General features: G+C 47.0%; 1 protein-coding gene across 1 annotated transcript in view; it reads left to right on the top strand.

The window, feature by feature from the left end:
• Nucleotides 1-22,373, top strand: part of USP10 (ubiquitin specific peptidase 10) — a 67,010-nt gene extending 44,637 nt beyond the window's left edge. Inside the window, exons 5-14 of the mRNA XM_043435421.1 lie at nucleotides 8,694-8,785; nucleotides 9,308-9,417; nucleotides 9,931-9,986; nucleotides 10,213-10,316; nucleotides 12,641-12,740; nucleotides 13,518-13,695; nucleotides 16,004-16,169; nucleotides 17,241-17,385; nucleotides 18,639-18,704; nucleotides 21,385-22,373. Of these exons, the coding sequence (XP_043291356.1) occupies nucleotides 8,694-8,785; nucleotides 9,308-9,417; nucleotides 9,931-9,986; nucleotides 10,213-10,316; nucleotides 12,641-12,740; nucleotides 13,518-13,695; nucleotides 16,004-16,169; nucleotides 17,241-17,385; nucleotides 18,639-18,704; nucleotides 21,385-21,572 (1,205 nt within the window). The 3' untranslated portion in view covers nucleotides 21,573-22,373. The remainder of the gene's footprint in view (nucleotides 1-8,693; nucleotides 8,786-9,307; nucleotides 9,418-9,930; nucleotides 9,987-10,212; nucleotides 10,317-12,640; nucleotides 12,741-13,517; nucleotides 13,696-16,003; nucleotides 16,170-17,240; nucleotides 17,386-18,638; nucleotides 18,705-21,384) is intronic.
• The last annotated feature ends 422 nt before the right edge of the window (nucleotides 22,374-22,795 follow it).

The following is a 22,795-nucleotide window of genomic DNA, read 5'->3' as shown; positions in this document are numbered from 1 at the left end:
TGGATAGAGGAGCCTGGCAGGCTACAGTCCATGGGGTCACAGAGTTGGACACGACTGAGCAACTTCACTTTCTTCCTTCATTTCCTTCTTTTAGCAGTTGTGATGCATGAACTTAGTTGCCCCGAGGCATGTGGAACCTTCCTGGATCAGGGATCAAACCTGTGTCCCCTGCATTGGCAGGCAGATTCTTAACCACTGGATCACCAGGGAGGTTCTGAACTGTCTTATTAGGCTTTAATGTTTGCTGGTTTAACATTTTGGCATTCTGACAGCATTTGGTACCAGGATGACGGTGAAAGCAGTAGAGAGGTGCAAAATGTATACTCTTTTACGAATGGTCAGAATTCCATCAAATATAAAACACATCCTTTTGTTGGTAGAAAGATGACAGAAGCAATACTTGAAAAAGTTTTTAAATGAGCATTTTATTCCTATACAAAATACATTATTTTGAGTAATCTAGGTGTCTGGGTTTCTCTTAAAATGAGAAGTTAATTGATAGATGCATCAGCATTTTGGACTTTTAAAATGATAACTTTTAGGTTATTTAGGTGAATTTTTTATTGTAACTTTTTAAAACGTGTTCACTGCAAGGGAAAGCTGTAAGAGTCAAGGGAGAACAGTAACAGCCTTTGTGTAGATCATTAAGTTAAACATCATTCTTAACCTGTAGTGGGAGATGCATGGTATGATGCTTTTAAAAGGGGACATTCTAATTTTAAAGTCAGAGTGAAAGTGACAGTCGTTCAGTTGTGTCCGACTCTTTGCGACCCCATGGACTATATGGTTCATGGAATTCTCCAGGCCAGAAAACTGGAGTGGGTAGTCATTCCCTTCTCTAGGGGATCTTCCCAACCCGGGGATCGAACCCAGGTCTCCCACACTGCAGGCGGATTCCTTACCAGCTGAGCCACCAGGGAAGCCCTTAAAGTCAGAAAGCATTGTCATTATGTTTATATTCCTAAAATTGCTTCACAGTGGGTGGTGGTGGTTTAGTTGCTAAGTTGTGTCTGACTCTCTTGTGACCCCATGGACCGTAGCCTGCTAGGCTCTTCTGTCCATGGGATTTCCCAGACAAGAATACTGAAGTTGGTTGCTATTTCCTTCTCCAGTGGACCTTCCCAACCCAGGGATCGAACAAGGGAGTCCTGCATTGTAGGTGGTCTCCTGCGTTGCAGGCAGATGCTTTATTGCCCAGCCACTGGGGAAGCCCACTTCACAAAGAAAACCTCCATTCCTGGGAAATTTCCTCAATCTTTATTTAAAAGGAGAAAGAAAAGATTCATTTTAAATGTTTTAAAGCATTCTAGTCAAATAACTTTAAATGTGGTTTGATACATAGTTTGCTGTGTATGTTAAAATCTAGTTGACTTGCTAAAATCTGATGGTAAACTACTCTCTAGAACATTGTTAGGAAAGACCCTGGTGGTCCAGTGGTTAGGACTCGGCACTTTCACTGGGCCAGGGCCTAGGTTCAAGTCCTAGTTGGGAAACTAAGATCCTGCAAGCGATGCAGCTCCTCCAAAAGAGAAATAAAATAGAGCAACACTGGGTGCTCTTAGTTATTTGTATTCCTGTAGAGTATTGCTACAGTCTAATCACTTTTGAATTGATGGTTCCCCATTACCTCCCCCCAAGATTTATTTTTTTTAACCCTGTTTTTGATTAGGTCAGATAATGTTTTCATTATCTGAGCAAAAGCATGGTTCCTTTTAAAATGTTTCATTCTTTTGAGCCTGGTTACTGAACCTTAGAAATGCAGAATGTAGTTGCTGACGGTTTTCAACTGAGTAACTGTTGGAGTCACACTGAGCTTAGGTAAAGTAGATTGTTTAGAATTTTTCCCCCTTTGTCATATTCCCCTCCTGGGAGGTTTACTTGATAAAAATGAAAGGCATATTGAGGTTGTAGTTGGTCAGATCACTACCGCAGACGTAACTTTAATGGTAGGCCCACTTACCTTAAGCAGCACTTAACTGTGAAATTCTAGCTCCTTAGTTAAAAGATCTGTTGATGTTGGCTGTCATGGAATTTGACTTGCATTAACATCTAAGCGGTTCTGCTGAGAGTAATTTTTATGTGTATCATTTTTATTTATTAAATTTGGGAAAGAAACAGGAGGAAACAGCAGTTTGAATAAGTTTATTCTCTTTTGAGTTCTTAGAAGGATATTAATATCCACAGGCCAATTTTTGACCCCAGGGTCATTTATTTTGGGTGTCCGCATTTCTGGATCATCTATCTGCCCTGTCATTATGTCTGTGCTTAATGCATGCTGGGTAGTTTTGTGTAACCACAAGTGAAATGTAACTCAGATCAACTGCACACAGAAAATAATAGTCATACACAGCATTTTGGAGTGAAATGTAGCCAGATTTCAGTTACTCATGGTCTGTTTATCCATTACTGCATTGCATTCTGCTTTTACGTTCTTTGGTGGCAAGGCCATCTTCATGGTGTCATTTGTCAACATTTTGTTCCATTTGCTGTTTTTCTTAAGTGTAAACTCTGATTTAAGCAGGTGACGGAAGGGAAAAGCACTTCCCCAACCTGATGGGAAGCATGAACCTGCACAGGAGGCCTGCAGAGGCTTGGGGAGGCTTCCATGTTTCAGGAAGTGGTTTATGTCAGTCTGAGAGGGAGTATATGTCATTTTTCAGTAGGAATGACTGAGCCAGGAGATGAGCAAAAGGAACATGAAAATCTTAATTCTTATAGCTTGTTTTGAAACTAAGTGCAAAACCTGAGGCACAGACCCATGTTGAGAGTAAGTGTGACAGATACAAGCAGAGGGGGCAGCCTCAGCTGGTGCTCCCTCCAGAGCCTGGAATGGAACATAGCCTGGTGAGTGATGAACATTAAACTCCTCCTGGGCTTTTACTGGGGATCACTTGTCCTCTCCCAAACCTGAATTATATAAAATGCTTTCAGATCACACACAGAGTTATTTCGTTCTTTATGTTTTGCTTTCAAAACTGTGCACCAGTGTATTCTGTTTTAAAGGTGTGTAAATAATGGTGGCAAGGAGAGAGACCAGGCTGAATGCCCAAATAGGAGCAAGAATTCTAGTCTCAGAGAACTCTGTAAACTGAGGTCTTAGCTGAAAAACATTCTGTTCTGTGGGGTATTGAGGCTCTAGTCATGCCATTTATTATGAATTTTAGTAAAACACACTTAATAGATGATTTTATACTGTTTTAGACCTTAAAATTGTCACTGGAGAGAGCCATAAAATCACTACAAATTGGATCTGCTCAGAAAAATGAATTCTTGGATCTGTATTTATTTTAAATAATATACCCCGATTGAGCTTTGCTTTGGTGGTTTATAAATCATATCTATTTTTCTCCTGTCCTTGGGAAATAATTTCTCCAGTGTTTTTCATTCTCTTCAAATTCTCCCAAGTAGCCCAGGTGGTGACCATGCAGCAGGCCCTGAGTGGGGGAGGTCCAGCCCCTGTGTGCAGACTCACATGGGTGAGAGTTCAGTTCACATCTGACTTGACAGGTGTATGTCCTTGCAGGTGTTTCTGTTCTGTATCCTTTATAGACCTCCCTATATGGGACTCCCTCTTCCCCTATGACAAAATGTAAGTTGATTTGTCGCCAATGGGTAATGGCACATTCTGGTCACTTAACAGTCCTCCACCTGATAAGATAACCAGGATAGTGTGTGTTCTTGCACAGTGATGTAATGAGGAAGAAAACACTTGGAGAATATTCTAAACAGTTAGGAAGATGACAGAAAGGCAGGTCAACAGCATCAGAATGTCACTGACAAGCCAACTGTTGAGCCTGAAATATCAGTGAAAGTTCTGTGCCTTGCGTTTTCATGGATTTTAAATGTTAATATGACCTCTAGGTGTTGACTTTAGGAAAACAAAATTTGATGCATAAAATATGTAAGAATAATCATGGCTTATGGACTTATACGTTTCACAGTGTTAGTATTGCCATTGAGTTTATAAATCATTTCATTTGAGTGATTTGTGGTAAGGTATGTGGTTTACTGTATATGTCTTGAATTGTAAGAAAGGCTCTTAACCACTCAATGTTTTTGCCTGTCAGCAGATTTCATAAGGTTGCACTTTAATTCAGCCATTTAATGTTTGAGCTATTACAGAGGTGAGAATAACGGTTTCAATTTTGTATCTTCTGTGTGATATGGAGTCAGTGCTGGCATTTTATGCCATTCCTGTAACACCATTCCTCCGCAGACCTGCCAACTCCTGTGGAAAAGATGGCTTGAAGAGAGCACCCTCCTAAAGTTACTGTCTAAACAGATCCAAGTAGTAAATTATACATACCAACAATGATGGATTGAAGAGAAGGCTTTTCAGGGGGAAACTTGTTACTATAGTCAACTTCTGACAATTTGCCATGAAAGAAGGTGAAATAGATAACCAACAGTGATGACTTGGGACCATAAGTCAGATTTAAAGTTTCAACCCCAGGAAATACCCAACTCTCTCTCTCCCCTTTGGCTGCCCTTCCTGGTTTTGATTTTTTGACCTCCATAATTACAGTGCTTATTGGACTTTAGCAAAATAGTAAATGAAAACAGTGATGTTGTTATAAAAGGAACTTAATTAAATAGTGGTTATACCAAAAGATTGAAAGCGGTGTTCATTCTGGCTTGTCTGTACATCGTGAATATTGACTTCTGAATCAGAGCAGTACCATTCATTGATTCTAGGAGGACTCACTGAACAGGATGGGGACTGTTAGGATCACCTTTGTCTTCGCACCTGTGTGGTTGGGGCGGGAGGAGAGGAGCAGCAGTCCGTGGGCCGTCAGGTGTTAGCGTCTGCATCAGTGTGTAGCCGTTGGCGCTGTGCCGGGGAAGAGATGCTCAGTGCACAGTGTTGTAAGACTGAACGTTAAGAGAAGAATCTCAGACAGTAAGATACTTAATCTTCATTTTTTCCACAACCTTTCTTTCCTTTCAAAATATACACACTCACAAAGTATTCAAAACTTAACTTTAAGGAATTGAAGCAAACATTTCCATTTGAAGCACTGAAAAATGTTGGTCCTCTCAGACTTCCATCCTGTAGTCCCCTTCCTTCTCTCTCACTTGTATCAGCTCTTTATTTTCTGATCAGGATTAGGACCCTCTGTGAGGCACTGACCCTGTGAGACATCATCCAGACCCTCCCCATTTCCCTGCAGGGGCGGCACTGTCTGCCCCAGGTTGCAGGGTGAATGAAGTGGTGGAATCGGGCGGCAGACCCTTGTTTCCTGGCTTGTCTTCCTGGACGAGCCCTTAGCCCACTTCTCTGTTGGAATCCCCACTCCTGCAGGCTTTCTGAGTGGTGATGGAATGACCTAGGGGCTTCCCAGGTGGCTCAGTGGTAAAGAATCTACCTGCAGTTGCAGGAGCCGCAGGAGACATGGGTTTGATCCCTGGATTGGGAAGATCCCCTGGAGGAGGAAGCGGCACTCCACCGTTTTTGCCTGGAAAACGGTCAGAGGAGTCTGGTGGGCTACAGTCCAAGGGGTCACAAAGAGTCAGGTGTGACTGAGTGACTAACACTTTTCACTTCAACTGCACAGGTTGTTCCACACAAACTTGTGTGGAGTCATTTGCTGTAGTCCACAGCTATTAGTCTCCAGTTTACTTCATCCTGTGCGGCTGGTGAACACTCACTGTGTGCTATCTATGGTCTATGTCAGTGGGTCACGGTTGGCCTTGCCTGGAGGACTGGCCACGGAACACGATAGGAGAGGAGCAGCTGGAGCTCTTAGCAGAGAGAGAAGCAGGGGGAAGGAGGCGAGGAGACCTGATGGAGCCAATATGTGTCTGCTTGGAAGTTCTGTTCAGTCAAGTACTTGTGTCTGACTCTGCGACCCCTTAGGAAGCTCTGTTACCTGCAGTTACTGAACAAACCACTAGGTGATACTAAGAGACTTGGCATTGGGGATGAAAGAGTGAAACTTTTCTGTTTTTTTTTTTTTAACCTGCCTGCTCCTTGGGCAACCCTGGGACTGGTTCAGGGGAAGGGTTGATGTAGAACTAAAGGTTCTGTCCAGTCAGCACACGCCATTTTCCAGATAAATGTTGGAAAGGAATCAGATAGTAGTCAGTTGTTTTTTTTTTTAAACTTTATTGCATCTAAGATATGTATATTCAGGTATATGGATTATATGTGACCCCATGGACTATAACAATCCATGGAATTCTCCAGGCCAGAATACTGGAGTGGGTAGCCATTCCCTCCCCTATGGGATTTTCCTAACCCAGGGATCAAACCGAGGTCTCCCGCATTGTGGGTGGATTCCCCACCAACTGAGCTAACAGGGAAGCCCAGTAGTCAGTTTTAAATCGGCTGTGTTCACAGATTCCACAGGGCTGGGATGCTTCAACCTCCAGGTGTTCGTTCAGATTATTCTGGGCAGGCAGCTCAGTGAAGAGCGTGAGAGGGGAGGTGTTTTCCAGCCAAGAGCAGTAAGTTCCTGACCCTTTTTGCACCTCCTTCCCCTTTGAGAGTGGAGTTGGCCTTGTCATAAATGATTTTTTTAAAAAAATCTGACAAAATACACACCCAAAGCACCTTTAACCATCTGTACATGCATTTCTGAGGCCGGTAAAATGGTTGTGTGGAGGAGAAGTTTCAAATAGGATCTTGCACGCATGTCCTGGTCATTTGCTGTCTGTTTCCTTCATTGTCTGTACTGAGTAGGAATTGATGCTGTCAAGCCCCTTCCCCTCCTAGCCCACCCCCACCTTGGGACACTTTGCTTCCAGCATCATCAAGGAAGTTGATGCTGCTATTTAGCAACCCCCCTACGCCATAAACCGTGTTGAGTCTGCCCTTCCCCTGTTCCTCCCTCCTGCCATCCCAGGATCTCCTGAGCCCCTGCCGTCCCTGTGTGTGCTTCCTCTTGGTGGAAGGCACCACACTCAGTTGGAGAGATTTCCTCTGGTGCCATTTGCTGTTGCACGTCTCCTGTCTCCCTCCTCAGCCAGGCTTCCCGCCCCCAGTGCCCTCCACTCTGGCTTTCCCCTCCTGAGGCCCTCCAACCTGTGTCTGCCTCCACTGCTGGGTCCAGCTGCCCTGTCCTCGATCACCGTGACAGTTTCTCCTCAGCCTGTCGCTTGGATGGGGGTGGTCCAGAGGCTCCATTCCCCACCCATTGCTCTCAGGATGTACGGCCCTGAGCTGCAGGCTCCCGTGTGCGTGTGTGAGTGGAGATGTGTCACTGGCTGGTCTGTGAGGGTCCGCGTACTATTCACTGGTACCGTCCGGGCACCCTTATTCGAGCTTCTAAAACCCTCAAACTGAGCCCCTCATCTCGTCATAGTCCCCCAGAGCCAGCAGCGAACCTGCTTGTCCACATGCATGTCTCCTCTGGGCGGAAGGCAGCCTGCCCAGCTAGAGACACTTCCAAATTTCCGGTGCCGTTTGCTGTCTCAAGCCCCAGCCGCCTCCGGTTTCTCCAGTCCTTGGATCCAGTGGAGCGTCCCCTCCCCTGCCCCCGCCCCCCCCACCCCCCAGCAGAGCCTGCACGTGTTGGCCCCCCCGCCCCCCAGTCTTCAGGCTCTGACCGGCAGGGCCACCCCTCAGTCATGTCTGCCTGCAGGTCCTGGCTCCCAGGCAAGGCTTAACCAACAGCAGCATGGCATTTATCAGAGGTCCTTGTGTTAGGAAGTTGGTTTTGAGCTTTATGACTGTGTGCCCCATATGGACAGCCGGGGGTGGGAGGAGAGGACCTTGGCAAACTTAGTCTTAACTGAACAGATTCCATGGCCTCTCTTTTGAGTTGGTCATGTTTCACTTTTTAATAAATGGGAAAATTATTCTCTATGCTTCCTCAGTTAGAGGACAGAGGGCATTTTATCCTCACAGGAGAGAGGGAGGAAGTGGGTGTGTTTGACATTAGAACCTTGCGAGTTAATTTCTTCATATAACGCTTAAGTCTGGGACCTGCCAGTGCAGCTATGTATTTAGAAAAGAAAGGCTTCTTTTGTTTTGAGTGTTGCCTTGGGGTGGGTGCTGATACCAAATTCGTGCTCCCTTGTTGCACTGTTCACAAGTCACGGGAGGCAGTGTCGTGTGGCTGCAGGTCATGAGTTTCGGGTACTGACTATGCCTCCTGGCTCCTGTGAGGTCACAGGCAGGCAAGTTAACCTGGAGCCTCAGTTTCCTTTTGGTGAAAGGGGATGGTAGGGCTACCCCGGGATCTCTGAGGATGAAGCACAGTGAGTTAACACTGTGAGCTGGAACGCACTTGCCGAGAAAAACTGTGGCTGTCACTGTTAAAGGATTCGTAAGGGGACACAGGGGACCTTGTAATAAAACAGTTCTATTTAAAGCATAAAACATTATTTTATTGCTATTTTAAGACCGGGGAAAAGTGATGTCAAAGATGAATCTGAGGATAACAAAGCTTGTTCCTAAGTCTGTTGCCTAATACTGTTAATACTGTTTTTTAAGCCTTTTCTGTTTCTCATTAAAACAGTTCTTGTGCTTCCTAGTTGATAAATGTCAGTGTTTGGGGGTGGGGGCAAATACCTTTGAAAATTCTAATCATTCAATAATTACATGCTAGTGAGCTGAACGAAGCCTTGATGGAGCCTGCCTTCCCAGTGGGTGTGACTGTGCTCTGTAGTAAGCCGTCAGCTCCCAGAGCAGAGCAGGAGGATTGCTCCTGAGATGCCGTTAACGCCTTCACTGTGCTCCCGTCTTTCAGAGTTACTGGAGAATGTCACCCTGATTCATAAACCGGTGTCATTGCAACCCCGCGGGCTGATCAACAAAGGAAACTGGTGCTACATCAATGCTGTATCCTTCTCAGATGCTGTCCCCAGAGCTGGCTTTCTGCAGCATCCTCTTCCCAGGGCACATTTGACTTAGTTCAGCTTCTGTGGGGCGTCCACAGAACTTTGGATTTGAAGTTTTGAATCCAAAACTTTGGTTCCTTATTGCTTATCAACTGGGTTATTTCTGACCACCCCCCCACACCCTGCCCCCCCCCAAAAAAAGATGATGACTGACAAAATCAAGCAAGTTTAGTTCTCATTAAAATGGTCCTGAAAAAAAAGGGTGGGGATTCCTGAATAGGGTAGAGGGACCACTTAAACTGGAAATGTTGTGCTAATTGACTTAATCTTGGTTAAGTCAAGATCTTGTTTATAAATTCCTTGATCACAAGGCAGTTGTTGTGGGGATTATTTGGTTTGGTCCCTTTTGTGTTTACATATCTCAGTTGTTCAGTGTTCTTGGCTTATTGAGTTTTGTGTGCTCTTTCCACACTCTGGAGCGTCAATTTCATTTCCTTTACGCTTCCTCACTGCTGTTATTTAGACACTGCAAGCCTTGGTGGCTTGCCCGCCGATGTATCACCTGATGAAGTTCATTCCTCTGTATTCAAAAGTGCAAAGGCCTTGTACGTCCACACCCATGATAGACAGCTTGTAAGTAAGCTGCTGAGAGCATGTCAAGGAGTGGGCTTCCCCCTCTGATAATTAGATTCACATAGCAAAGTTTTTGATTTCCTATAAATCAATCTTGTTAGTTCTTTTTTTTTTTTTTAATTTACTGTTCATGATTTTGTATGGAAGTTAACCAGAAATGCAGTTGTTTTATCTGTGTTCTTCAGTGTTAGTTGAATAAATTTTAATGTTTATTTATTTATTTTTTTAATGTTTAGCAATTTGTATCTCTTAAAAAGATTTAAGAACTCACTAGCCTTTACCGCATTGGTTACCTAAAGTTTGCTATCTTCATACAAGGTAATACTCTACTTAGCCATCAGGTCTCTTATAGTGATAGTATGTCTTTTTTTGAAAAACGTGTTGACTAAATTCATTCATGTCTTCTATTTTTGCTTTATATATCTAAACTGTCATTATTAACATGATATAAATTATGATATTGATGTTGACATTGAAAAAAAGTGTACTAAACATTTTTTCCCCCGTGTTTAGTGTTCGGCTAATGAATGAGTTTACTAATATGCCAGTACCTCCAAAACCCAGACAAGGTGAGTGGGAACAAGGGCTTCTGATATCACTACATATGGGGAGCTATGAAGTCAGATGACTAAGACTGAGAAATTCAGTCTTGCTGGGAAAAAAATGTCTTTTTACATGCAGGTTGCTATACCTAAGCTCTTAAGTTTGGGCGACGATGGGGGGAATTTTGGTGATCATGCTTTTTGTCATTTCAAAAATTGCGTTGTGAAAATCTGTGTCCTGTTTCCGTTGCAGCTCTTGGGGATAAAATCGTGAGGGATATCCGCCCTGGAGCTGCCTTTGAACCCACATATATTTATAGACTCCTGACAGTGATCAAGTCGAGCCTGTCTGAAAAGGTGGGAACTGACGTTCTGTAGTGGGCGTGAAGCTCATGCTATACCCATTGTGTGTTTGCTGCTTGCCCTCTGCTTTCAAGTGTGCGGTGAAGCAGGGGTTCAGTGGATCTGGGCTGGCTCTGGAGGCAGTTGCTAGGATGGGTTAGAGTGTGGAATGACTGTCATGGGGGTCAGACAATGTGTGTATCATTTACTGTGACCACTACTGCTGTGTGTTCATTCCATATATTAACTTACTTCCCCCTATGCAGGTAGTTAGTGTGATAATTGTTTGCTTGTTACGTTTGAGGAAAGTGAAGTCACTGTCCAGGGTCCCAGCTAGGAAGAGGCGGAGCCTGGCAGCCAAGCCAGCTCCTTGCCCTCTGAGGGACTGCCGCTGCGGGGCCTGGGGCCCTGAACCACGCCAGCATTCGGGAGGGCTGCTGTCTTCCTCATGCTCCTGCTGCAGCAGCTCCTGGGCCTGTGACTTTCTGACGACCTACATTTTTAATCATGCACTGTGCTGCTGAAGGCGTGGGGCTCAAGGCCATGGAGGTCTTGTCCAGGGCCCTGACGCATGGCCTTGAAAGGAAATCAGGGCAACCTTAGCACAGTGAACTGGAGCATTTCTTTCCTCCCCGATGGAGTTTGTGATGAGTCAAGACGAGCAATGAAATGATGGTCAGGGAAATGCTTTAGGAAACAGTGAAGGAAATTCTGTTAAAACTGAGTGAAGTAATATTGTTTGAAACCCCGTGGTTTAACAGAAGAGTGGATACTCTGGGCAGTCCATCAGGATACCACCAGGGGCTCTTCCTGTGCTCGCAGCAGAGCCTTGAGCGTTAAGTTTGGAATTTAGGGATGTTTCTGTGTTGGAAATGCACACATGGAGTCATTGTGCCCTCTGCTTTCAAGGAGCTCATCCTCCAGTAAGGGAGTTAGATCAAGAATTTAAGAAAACAGGCAAGACAAGCTCTAAGGTAGATGCGTGTCCAGATGCTTTAGAAGACCTAGGACGCCCCCAGCTCAAGGGGAGCAGAGGTAAAGCCGGGGGCTTCCCCTAGCTGAGCAGTGCTGTGATCCTGTGGCTTTTATATCACTGTTGGCTTGTTGGGGTCCATGTGACACCCCCTCAGGATTAGTGCTTAGCTGGAAGATCTCACAGGACTCCGGAGCTGTTCCTTCAGTGGGTTTAGCAGAGCCTGAGGACTCGGGCAGCGTCTGCAGTCTCGAGACTCCCGTTCAGGTGCAGCCACACAGTCCTCACTTAGGTTCTCCCACGCCACACTGGGGCAGCGTGTGGGATGTGGTCCACCCGGTACGCTCCTTGGAGTCTCGGTGTTCAGGGGTTGTGTTAGGGGCCGGCTGCCTCACACAAACCCAAATTCCAGACCCCCACAAGGAAAGCCAGCACTCAGCAGAAACCACACTGTGTGCACGATTTGGGCATGCTCCCTTCCTGGTTCCCAGAATGGGGGGAGCCCTCCCGAAACCCAAGTTCCCAGATGCCAGCTGAGGCCCAGCCCCGCGAGCAGCTCTTTCCCAGCCCTGTGAGCTCTTCTCTGTGTCTCGGGCTGTGCCAGCCTCTGCCGTTTCCCACAGACACACACCAGAAGCCCCCGTCCACAGCTCCAGTTACACGAGAGTAAGCAGATCTGCTCAGAGACCGCAAGCAGAAGAGCTTGCAGATCCTTGAAACATGCCCATGGTTATGCTCCAAAGAGTGGAGCGTGAAGTGATCATGATAAATTACACAGTCAGACGAACCCATGTGAGATGACACATCTCTGTGTGATTCATCTACCAGTGATTGTGCTGATGTGTGGAACAGGCAGCTGAACCTTTAAAGGAGTAGTCTTTCACATGTAACATCTTTTCTCCCTTGGTTGCCCACTGTCAAAAATGGAAGGAGACATACAGAGGTTGCTAATTTTACAGCTTACAGTGTGCATGGGGACCCCTGGAGTTGTGCAGTGGGGTGGCCTAGACATTGAGTTCATGTTTTTATTTCATTTTAATAAAAAAGCAACTTTTAAAATAACTTATCATAAAGGTAGTGTCTATTTATTGTAGGAAATTTCAGAAGTACAGAAAAGCAAAATTGAAAAAAACAAACAAAACACCCTTTTTATTGCTTAGAGATAAATGTTTAATCTCCCTCCCTCTCCTCTTCTTCACCATCTTAATTGTCAAGAAAAAATCCATACGGTTTTGGGGAAACTCTTTATGTTAAGTCTTATTGAACATTCAGGAGAAGGCTAGTTTGTATATGCAGATAATATATTCTGTGCAGGCCTTGGAGAGTAATCTGTTAAAATTAACACGATCCTATTGGACCTTCTCAGGGTCGACAAGAAGATGCTGAAGAGTACTTAGGCTTCATTCTAAATGGACTCCACGAGGAAATGCTGAACCTAAAGAAACTTCTCTCACCAAATAATGAAAGTAGGTTACAGTGTGCTTACTACAGAAGCGTGTAGAACATTTCTTTAAGAATCTTTCTTAGACAAATGCTATATATAATCCTCATATAATAAGTTGCCTTCTCCACAATAGTCATTCACCCTTCAAGAATCACTTGTTTGATAACTAGTTACTTTTATATTGCTTATTATGTACCACTGAGAATGTTATATTTTGTATATGTAAAAATTTGTCCAGAACCTTTGCTTTTTTCCCTACAACTTGTAATTAAGAAAATAATTAAACATAGAGAAAAGCTGGAAGAATAATTTGGTGATTACCTGTATGACTGATGGATTCTACAGTTGTTACCACACTGTCCTTACTGATCTGTTTCTATCCCCCTTGCTCCACCAGAGGAGTTTTTACTCTGAAAGTGATTCAAAATCAAGTTACAGATGGTGGTTTAGTTCACTTCTCCTGGTAAAACGTGCGTCCCCTGAGGTAGGGGTGACTTTCCTGGTACCCTGAGTCCCCTCGCAAGTGAAGGAGCCTGACTGTGATTACACGGCAGAGTCTGCATCCCCATCCCACCCGTGTGCCCCAGGTGTCCCCTGGTGTCATCCATCCCTGGTCAGACCAGCAGGGACACGGGGGCATCGTGCCATTGCGTTTGTCCGCAGTGTACCACTCACCCTGAGTTCACTCTGACACTGCAGTTGACAGATCTGTGTAGGTGGCTCGTGTAGAACCTTCTTTTATTTTTGCTCTTTGTGTTAATGTGTATATAGTAGCCTAAGCAGATGGTCTGCTTTTCAGAACTTACTATTTCCAATGGACCCAAAAGCCACTCAGTGAATGAAGATGAGCAGGAAGAACCAGGAGAAGGAAGTGAGGACGAATGGGAGCAAGTGGGCCCCCGAAACAAGACCTCAGTCACTCGCCAAGCGGACTTTGTTCAGACCCCCATCACGGGCATTTTTGGTGGACACATCAGGTTTTACGCTTTTCTTTTTCAAAAATACTTGTTTATTTGGCTGAGCTGGGTCTTAGTTGTGGCATGCAGGAACTTCCATCTATAGTAGCAGCATGTGGGATCTAGTCCCTGACCAAGGACCAAATGCAGGCTCCCCGCATTGGGAGTGTGGAGTTTTAGCCACTGGACTGCGGCGGAAATCCCGGTTTAGCTTTTTCTGGAATAATTTAGCATGTGCATTTTTTTAGTGTTTTGCCATTTTGCTGGAGGGCGTGGTGTAAGATTTGTCCTAAGACATTTTGGGTGGGATGGTTTGCCTCTGCGCTGTGTGCCTGCTCTGTTCTCGGGCCTCCTGACACTCGCCTTGCCGGCCCCACAGGACCCATGGTGGCAGCCCTGTGGAAGGCAACACCCCGCCGGTCCACCAGTGGCTCCTGGCCCCCCTCAGCCCTGAGCACACTGACATTCCCCCCGTCAGCTGCTTACAGCCTGGAAGGAGGAGAAAGACAAGTTAATGGGAATACATGTTTCTTTAAGATATCCGTGTATCTGGTTGGAGGGGTTTCAGGCCCTGGAGCCAGCTGAGCTGGGAAGTTGAGGGAGAAGCTTTTACATTGAGGAAGACACGTGGCACCTCCTTGCCCTAGCGCCCTCAGGCCAGCTGCCCTTTGCTCATTCACGAAGTCCTTCTAGAAAGTTTTTGCTTATTTAGTTACGTTGGAGCTGTTCAGTACCACGTGATGTGGAGTTCAGTAGAACTTGTGCTGACTCCAAGGACCTCCTTGCTCCTCCAGAGTCCTCAGGGACCTCATTACAGATCAGTCTTCTCCTGAAGGCCTTAGCTTCACCTCCAGGAGTGTTTGTTTTTTTTTAAAGTGAGACTCTTAGTTTTCCATTATTCTAAAAGAAGTAATGCCCTTTTCAAGGCATTGGAAGTTCGGTCTCTCTGCTAAAACAGCTTAGGTTGAGTGCCTTTCACGATCAGGCCTCCCAGGCTGGTCCCTCGACCTTGAACGTGTGGTTCCTGTGCCCTCACTGTGGACTGGACTCTGCGGGCCCCTTCCTGTTTTGGAGTCTGTTGCGTCAGTCTCCAACTGAAAGGTTTTCTCCTAAAATCCACCCCCTTCTGGGAGCTTTTCAGTTTCCCAAGGAGACCAGCACCTTTCTCCACGTTTCCCACCCTCTTGGTAAAGTCCAGACCCATCACTGCTGTCCGCCCTGTTACTCTTTGGGACCAAGGGAACAGCCGCTGCTCTCTGGGCCGCCGCCTCACGAGGGCCTGGGGTGCTGCCGTGCTGTGTGTCGGGGAAGCGGCGGGAGAGAAGAAAACCCTGGCAGGAAGCTGCTGACCTGCCCTTCACAGCAACTCCTCATGAAGTCTAACCACTGTCCACCCGTTTATTTGTGTGTAAATTAGGGAACTTGTGATGCAGTCAGAGTTCTGTGTTGAGTGCCTTGCTGAGGCTTGATGAGACATAGCCCCAGCATATACTTTTACTCAGAAAAACTTAGACACAGGAAAATGAATTGGAAAACCAGCAAGGAAGCAAGGCTGAGCTGCGTCCGCCTCCCTGTCTCACACACCCTGCTCTCCTTCCTTTGTGGAGTTGTTTTCAGGGGTGAAGGCTACCCAAGATGTTCTGTGTACCTTGGAGTTCACTCTTATTAAAACAGCCTGCGAAAAAATAAAAATAAAAAAATAAAACAGCCTGCGGGGACTTCCTTGCCGGTGCCGTGGATAAGAATCCGCCTGCCAGTGCAGGGGACACCAGTTCAATCCCTAATCTGGGAAGATTCCACACGTCGTGGAGCAACTAAGGCCGAGCACCACACTACTGAGCCTATGCTCTAGAGCCTGTGCTCAGCAACGAAGCGTAGCCCCTGCTTGCTACAACTAGAGAAAGCCCGTGCAGAGCAATGAGGACCCAGCACAGCCAAAAATAAAATAAGAAAAATTTAAAAATCAGTCAGTCAGTAAAACAGCCTGCGACACTTTGAGAGGATACAAAGAGAGCCAGCATTTTGACTGTGGCAAGATCGTCACCTTTGCTAACTGGTGCATTAAATAAAGCAGAGAAGGCCTTTGGAAGCCTTCCAAATTTCCAGCTGGTGGATTGAGTTGCTAGAAATTCTTTCAAGGTGGTATTGAGCAGAGTTACCTTAAAATTCAGCATAGTTTTGGCGTTTCTGTCCTCTCCTGTCACCTGACAGAGATGCTGAATTATCTTGCTTGTGGCACCGTAATCTCGTTTGTTTTCCTGTCCTGCTGCGTAACCTCACGGGGCGCGGGGAGGCGGGCTCTTAGGTGTGCTGTGCTCTCCACCCCCAGGTCTGTGGTTTACCAGCAGAGTTCAAAAGAGTCCGCCACCCTGCAGCCGTTCTTCACCCTGCAGCTGGACATCCAGTCCGACAAGATACGCACCGTGCAGGACGCGCTGGAGAGCCTGGTGGCCAGAGAGTCTGTCCAGGGTTACACCACCAAAACCAAACAAGAGGTGCGTTCGCTGTCTGTCTGGGATGTTTGTCCTGGGGCCCTCCGTGGGGCGGGGGGTGGGGGTTGCAGGGGACACGGATCTGGAATGAGAAAGAGTGGGTTTCAGCTCTGCTCCTCAGATCAGTTGTTTAACATTTTTTGGACTGAAAGCGTCTACGTTTGAGAATGAAATGGCTGAAACATCATCGTCTCTGGTTCTGACTGTGGAACTGTAGTCACATTTTCATTCATTCATCATTCGTGTAGTGTGTGAGACACTCGACTGTAGATACTCCATGGGGATGTAGAGATGACAGGGCCATTTCCACCCTTGGGATCTCAGTCTGAATGGAAAGACAGGTGAGAAAGCGTCTGGAAACCAAGAAAAAGCCAGGTGGTGGTGGCCCCTAGGCTTGCTTCCCCAAAGCCTGACACCCTTCAGACACCTTCAGCCAGACAGGCGGGCACTTTTCCGAAAGTTTGCTGGGTGTTTTTTCTGTGCTGCCATCTTTTGGATTGTGACTTGAGCAAGTATTTTCTACCGAAAGTATTCTCCATAGAAACACAGGAAGCATCACCACGTTTGAAGGTACAGAGAACAGTACATAAAGAGGTTAAATTTGCTTCTGAAGATACATTTAAATAAAAAGCAGCATTCAGTAGACTTTTGAAAGTGCTTAAGGGGCATTTCAAATGGATAAAACTGGAACTGTTATAAAACCAATGGTTAGACCAAACATCTTTAAGGTCATTTAGAGCGTCTAATGCAAGAAACAAATTGGCCTCAGCTTTCTCCGTATTGTGAGAGTTACTAAAAAATGAGTCAGTAACGTATGTAATTTAAGGTGTTACTAAGTAAGCCTTTGAATTTGTATGCCAGTTTAATGCCCTAGGACAAGAGTTCTTAACTTGGCCTAGGGCCCCGAGCTGCGTCTGTAGGGATGTCAGCATGTGCTGAGGGAGGTCAGTGGCACTCAGAACGAGCCCGCGGGCCTCTGTAGGGACCGGTGCCGCAGGAGGCGCAAGGCGCCGGCCCGGCAGGCTGAGGCGGCCGCCCGCAGTGAGACGGCGCGCCCGCTGTGCTCTGTCTCAGGTGGAGGTCAGCCGCAGAGTGACTCTGGAGAAGCTCCCCCCTGTGCTCGTGCTGCACCTCAAGCGGTTCGTGTACGAGAAGACCGGCGGCTGCCAGAAGCTCGTCAAAAGCATCGAATATCCTGTGGACTTGGAAATCAGTAAAGGTAACAGCGGTGGAAGGCAGGAGTGTTCATGGCGACACTGTGGTGATGCTGGAAACCAGCCAGTTGCTCGAAGCTTACGCTTTTCTGTCCCCTGTCAGGATTCAGAAGCGCGCTCTCCTGATTTTTTCGTTCTGCATTTCTTGACTCCTTAATAGAGTTTCAGGTTAAAATTCTCACTAAAATGGCTTTTTAAAGACAAAGTAAAAAAAAAGAATAAGCCATATGAACATATTACTAGGTGAGAAAAATACTAAAAAATATAAAAACTTTATGGATCAGTGGTAATAAATACTTTTCCTTACACTGAAGATTAGCAACTGTGGGAGCAGCCTGCTTAATTGGGCTTTCTAGAGGATGGGAATGTTGCCCTCTGGCGCCAGTGGCCCTGCTCAGAGCTGCGGCCCAGCACCAGGTCTCTGCCAGGTCACTGGGGCTCCAGCATGGGCACTTTGTGGTCCAAGCACCCCATTGTCCTGCTAAGAGTGAACTTGAAGGAAAACTTCCCTGGAAAGCTTCAGAATTTATGAGAGATGTTATGTGTGAAACTACAGTTCCCTCAGGAGCATAACAAGCTAAAGGTGATGCTCAGAGTGTCCAGGTGCCTGGAGACAGAGGACATGGATGCGGTCCTTGGGCTCCTGGAGGACCAGGCCTACCATCCTCCTCCTCCCCACCCTCCCCACACCACCCAGCCCTGTGACCTCCTAGGCAGCAGGACCTGCCGGGCATCGGGCCTGGGATCACCTGCTCCCCAGGGGCCTTGTACTTCCTCTTCCTACAGTGGGCTCTGGCTTTCAGCCCTGTTCTCAGGAGTGGCTGTCTTCTGCCTATAGGTGTGCTCCAGTGCCAGTTCATGGTCTGCTTGAGGACCAGAGAGGGGAAGAAATGCCCACCAAAAGTCATCTCACTGTTTACTGGAGTTTTGTGATCTGGCTCACATGGATAACGTTTCACATCTTAGGCTTTCCAGGGCTGCTTTGTTTCTATCTTGTTTTTCCATTTTTTAGAACCTCTGCCTGTAAGGAGTTTCTAGCATGAGCTTGAGGCTCACTGCCCATCCTCTGATGGGTGGGTTCTAGTGATGTGGTTACTGCCTCGCTGCTCAGTTGCCTGCAGACGAAGGGCTGGAGTGCTGGCAGGTCTCCCTGGTCCACCGGGTGGTGACTTTAATGGAGGCCGCTGTCTGTCCCTTTCTGACACCCTAGTATGTCAGCACTTTTATAGATTAAAATTGTTGATATTTTGTTTTTCAGAACTGCTCTCTCCAGGGGTTAAAAATAAGAACTTTAAATGCCACAGAACCTATAGGCTGTTTGCGGGTAAGTAAACTTTGTACAACATGATATTTCTTGGAAATATCATTATTATTAAAACAATGATTAAAAGGTTTTATACGCAGGTACAATTTTGTACTGTTGTAATACCATTTAATGTAGAGAAAAATTGTTGGTATCCCTGTGGACTTTATTAGTCTGGGAATCATTTGAAAATGTGTGTTTTACCTAAAATTTGGTGTGTTTGCAATTTGACAGAATGTCCTCTTGGCTCTAAAGCCCAGCCCAGTGTATGACCTCGTTTCACACGATGTTTCTGTCTGGGAGCCAGAGGAGTGAGGTTGTCGGGCTGGGAACCCTCCCTACTGGGGCTGGGGTGCCCATGGCCAATTGTGTTTGCTTTTCTGGCCATTTTTATTAGAATTTTCTAGCTTCTCTCCCACTCTCCTTTTGTGTTGCCTTCCATGAGCCTGTTTGTAATGACTGCTGTTTATTGGCCCTCACCAGTTCATTGACCTTTCCACCAGATACTTCTTATGTAGAAGCCCATTTAGTCCTTGACAGTTTGCTGAGAGGAACGCGGTGCTGTCCGCATTCTGTAGAAGAACTCACTGAAGCTGTGGAGGAGCACTGATAGCTCCGTGCCCTTCCATGGCAGAATAGAGCCTCGCACTCTTGCCCTGGGTCCACCCCCAGTGCTCGGAATGTGGATGTGGGCCCTGGTCGGTGGGTGGTTCAGAGGCTCTGTGAGGAGGTGTAGGGCCCGGTCAGCCTTTTCTTCCCACTGGGTCCTGCTCCCTTTGACTTGTTCTTCTCCTCAAGGTGGCTCATCACAGCCTGGCCCCAGCCTGCTGGAAGCTGGTGGGCACTGCATTCCCCTGGCCTGCTGTGGGCTGGATGCTTGGAGGCCTCTCTGCGGCCTGCCTGTGAGGCCAGGGGCCCCCAGGGTGCAGCCTGGCCCCTGAGATTTGTCACTGAGGTCCCAGGGCACTAACATGTTTCCCTGAGTCCCCTGCAGCTCTCCCCTGGGGTCCTTGCAGTGGGGGTGATGTCACAGGCAGGATTAGGAGTCTCGTCTCCTGGTCAAGGGGACCATGGTGAGAGCATGGACTCCACCTGCCTGCACCCCTGAGTCCCCATTGTGAGCCTTCCGACCTCAGAAATAAAGTCACTGGATGGGTTGCAATTTTCTGTACAATGGGAGTAAAGAGGTACTTATTTAAAAATGGTTTTGACTGTGGGACAAAGAAAACGAGTTAGTACAGTGCGTAAGCTTTTGAAAATCTCTGGTTCTCAGCTGTGCTTCTGTGACAATGAGCTTGCTGGGTATCCATGACAACGTCACCACATTAGCTATGGGGTTACTGTTTAAGAAGCCCGAATACAGGTAGAGGCTTCTCTTCTGAATATTTAGAATGAAGTGTCTCAAAGGAAATGCAAATCAGTTAAATCCACAGGTCCTTTCAGTCCCAGTGACCTGGTCACTAAAAAAAAAAAAAGAAAAAGCCCAAAACTCTTTCCCACGTCGCGTAGGCCTTAGAGGGGAAGTGTGGCAACCTCTCCGCTGGGGACCTGCAGGACAAGATGAAGCCGCCTCCTGGTGTTGGTCCCTTGGCTGATTTCCCACCCAGTGGCCCTACAGTCTTGCTCTCCTCATGTGACCAGTCACGTTCATCACTGGTGGGCCAGGGCCCTGTCCCCTTTGAGCCCCAGCAGGGCCCAGCTCTAACCAGCCCAGGTCCCTGGCTCAGGGCAGGTTCAGGTCTTCTTTACAAGGGGAGAGTGCGCTGACGTTCAGGTGTATTTGTTGCTGAAATTTCATTTCAGATTGTGCCTCTCTGCCCTAGAGACTCCTTCATGCCACTCACGGTAGCACATAGCTCCCCCTGGCCGCACGGCCGTCCCCTTCCCCGAATGTCACCAGAGGCTGCTTCCTTCACCAGCAGGCTCAGTCTGCTGCTTGGGCAGGCCATCCCTGGGTCCTCCTCTTCATGGAAGGGGGCAGTGCCTTTCCGAAGAAAAACAGAGCAGTGACCAGTGTGCCGTGTCTACATGGTGGCTTCACAGGTGCCCACCCAGCCCAGCTAACTGCCCAGGCGACCCTCCTGGGGCAGTGCTGTCCTTGTCACGGATGACAGTCCTCAGCAAATCTCAGATTCTGTTTTTTTTCATGTAATGTAAGCCTATTTCTAAACCACCAAACAGTCCTAATCTGTCCTATGAAAAAAATTCATCTTATTGTAATGTACTTGGCATTCCTCCTAGTGGGTTAGGCTTTTCCATGTTTCCACGCTGTCCCGGATTCAGACACTCTGCTGAGAACAGTCTGGAAGTGGGGTTGGCTGGATCAGGGCCTGGGGTTTGGGTCTCAGTGTGTGGTCCCCCAGGGCGCCTAGCTGACGGCTCTGCAGGCCGTGTCTCCTGTGTGTCCTGCTTCCCAGGGGGCTCTCTCCAGCCCCAAGTCTTCACAGGGCTCACAGATGGGACGACCCCATTATAAACTGGCATTTCTTTTATGGTTTGGGAGATTTTGAACATGTTATTAGAGTATAGATGTGTGACTTTGTGTTGTAACTTGTCGGAGGGTTTTGAGTTTAGACAGACTCGCTGTGTGTGTCATGTTTCTCTGTCCCACCTGCCTTGGTGTTGGGTTTCGCGGGACTGGGGGGTGCCGTAGGCACTGGTGTGTGAAGCTGCTCTCACGGCGCCCGGCCCTCTCTTGCAGTGGTCTACCACCACGGCAGCAGCGCCACGGGCGGCCACTACACCACGGACGTCTTCCAGATCGGGCTCAACGGCTGGCTGCGCATCGACGACCAGACGGTCAAGGTGGTCAGCCAGCAGCAGGTGGTGAGGCCCGCCGCCGAGCGCACAGCCTACCTCCTGTACTACCGTCGTGTGGACCTGCTGTAGCCGCGCCCGCGCCGCCGCCCCGCTTCTCTTTAGTGGCTCTTTAGAGAGAAGCTCTTTCTCCCTGTCGCAAAAATGGGCTAGAATGAAAGGAGACGCCTTGGGGTTTGTGCACAACATAGCTTCTGTTGACTTCTAACTTCCAAATCAAAATCATCTGGTGAAAGAGACTGTCGCTTAATTCAAGAAAATACACGAGAAACACATTTCTGAAATAATGCTGATTCCTGAGTAAGAAGGGGAACTTGCGTTTGATTCCCGGTCTAATTGCATAGTAGAGTAAGTCCTGCACCAGCAACAACACTTGTAAATTTGTGAAAATGAATTTTATCTTTCCTTAAAAAAGATGAATTTTTTAATCCATCACACTTTCGTCCCTCACCCTTTAGTTTTTGATAAATGATAAAAACGAGCCAGTTACCAGAGAAGAAATAGTTCTTCAAAAGATAAACAAACACAAAAAAAGTTGCTGGTTCCTAACAGGAAAAATGCATTTTAATGATTGTGCGCTGAGAAGATGCTTCCGTACACACTGCAGATCAGATATTTGGAGTTACGACGCCCGTCACATAGAAGGGCGATTGTAACTTTATTGCCATCAAAAGATTTCAAAACACACTCATGCTCCTGTGTACACATAATGAAAAAGGAGCAAAATGATGAAGATTGCTATTTCCCTCCGTCTGCTGTCTAATTCTGCTGTCTGCTCTTCTACGATGCCGCGTCTCTAATTGTACACAGTTAGTGATAGCTAGGAGTATACAGTTGTCGCCCATCAATAAAAATCACAAAGTTGGTTTAAAACTGAATGTGTGTTGTTTCTTTGACGGCGAGTGCCTTATCCAGTAACCAGTGTTCAAGCAGGTAGGACTGTGCTGCCGGAATTAGAGTAAGCCCTTGGTACAGCCTGCTGTGTTTGTGAACGCCAACCCAACCCTTAGATGGTCGTTGTTCACTGTTCCAGAGTTGCTAATGCTAGTGATTTGGATAGGTGGATTTTTTTAAGATCTTCAAATAGCAGAAGTGGGGGGTGGTGAGTGCTGTCCCCATTGTGTTGTCCCTGCGTTGCTCAGTTCACGGGGCGGGGGGGGGTCTTGCACAAGCATCCCCGTCGTTGCCTGCCACCAAGCCTCCTGACCATGCCATGGACACCACCTCTGCATGTGGAAAGGAAGCCTTTCGAGATGGAAGAGATGGAGAGACATCATGCATGTCCTGACGCCCTG

The sequence above is a fragment of the Cervus canadensis genome, chromosome 18, assembly GCF_019320065.1.
Source record: "Cervus canadensis isolate Bull #8, Minnesota chromosome 18, ASM1932006v1, whole genome shotgun sequence".
In the NCBI taxonomy this organism is placed as follows: domain Eukaryota; kingdom Metazoa; phylum Chordata; class Mammalia; order Artiodactyla; family Cervidae; genus Cervus; species Cervus canadensis.
Note: the sequence above shows the minus strand (reverse complement) of the source record. Positions and strands in the feature narration are given on the sequence as shown.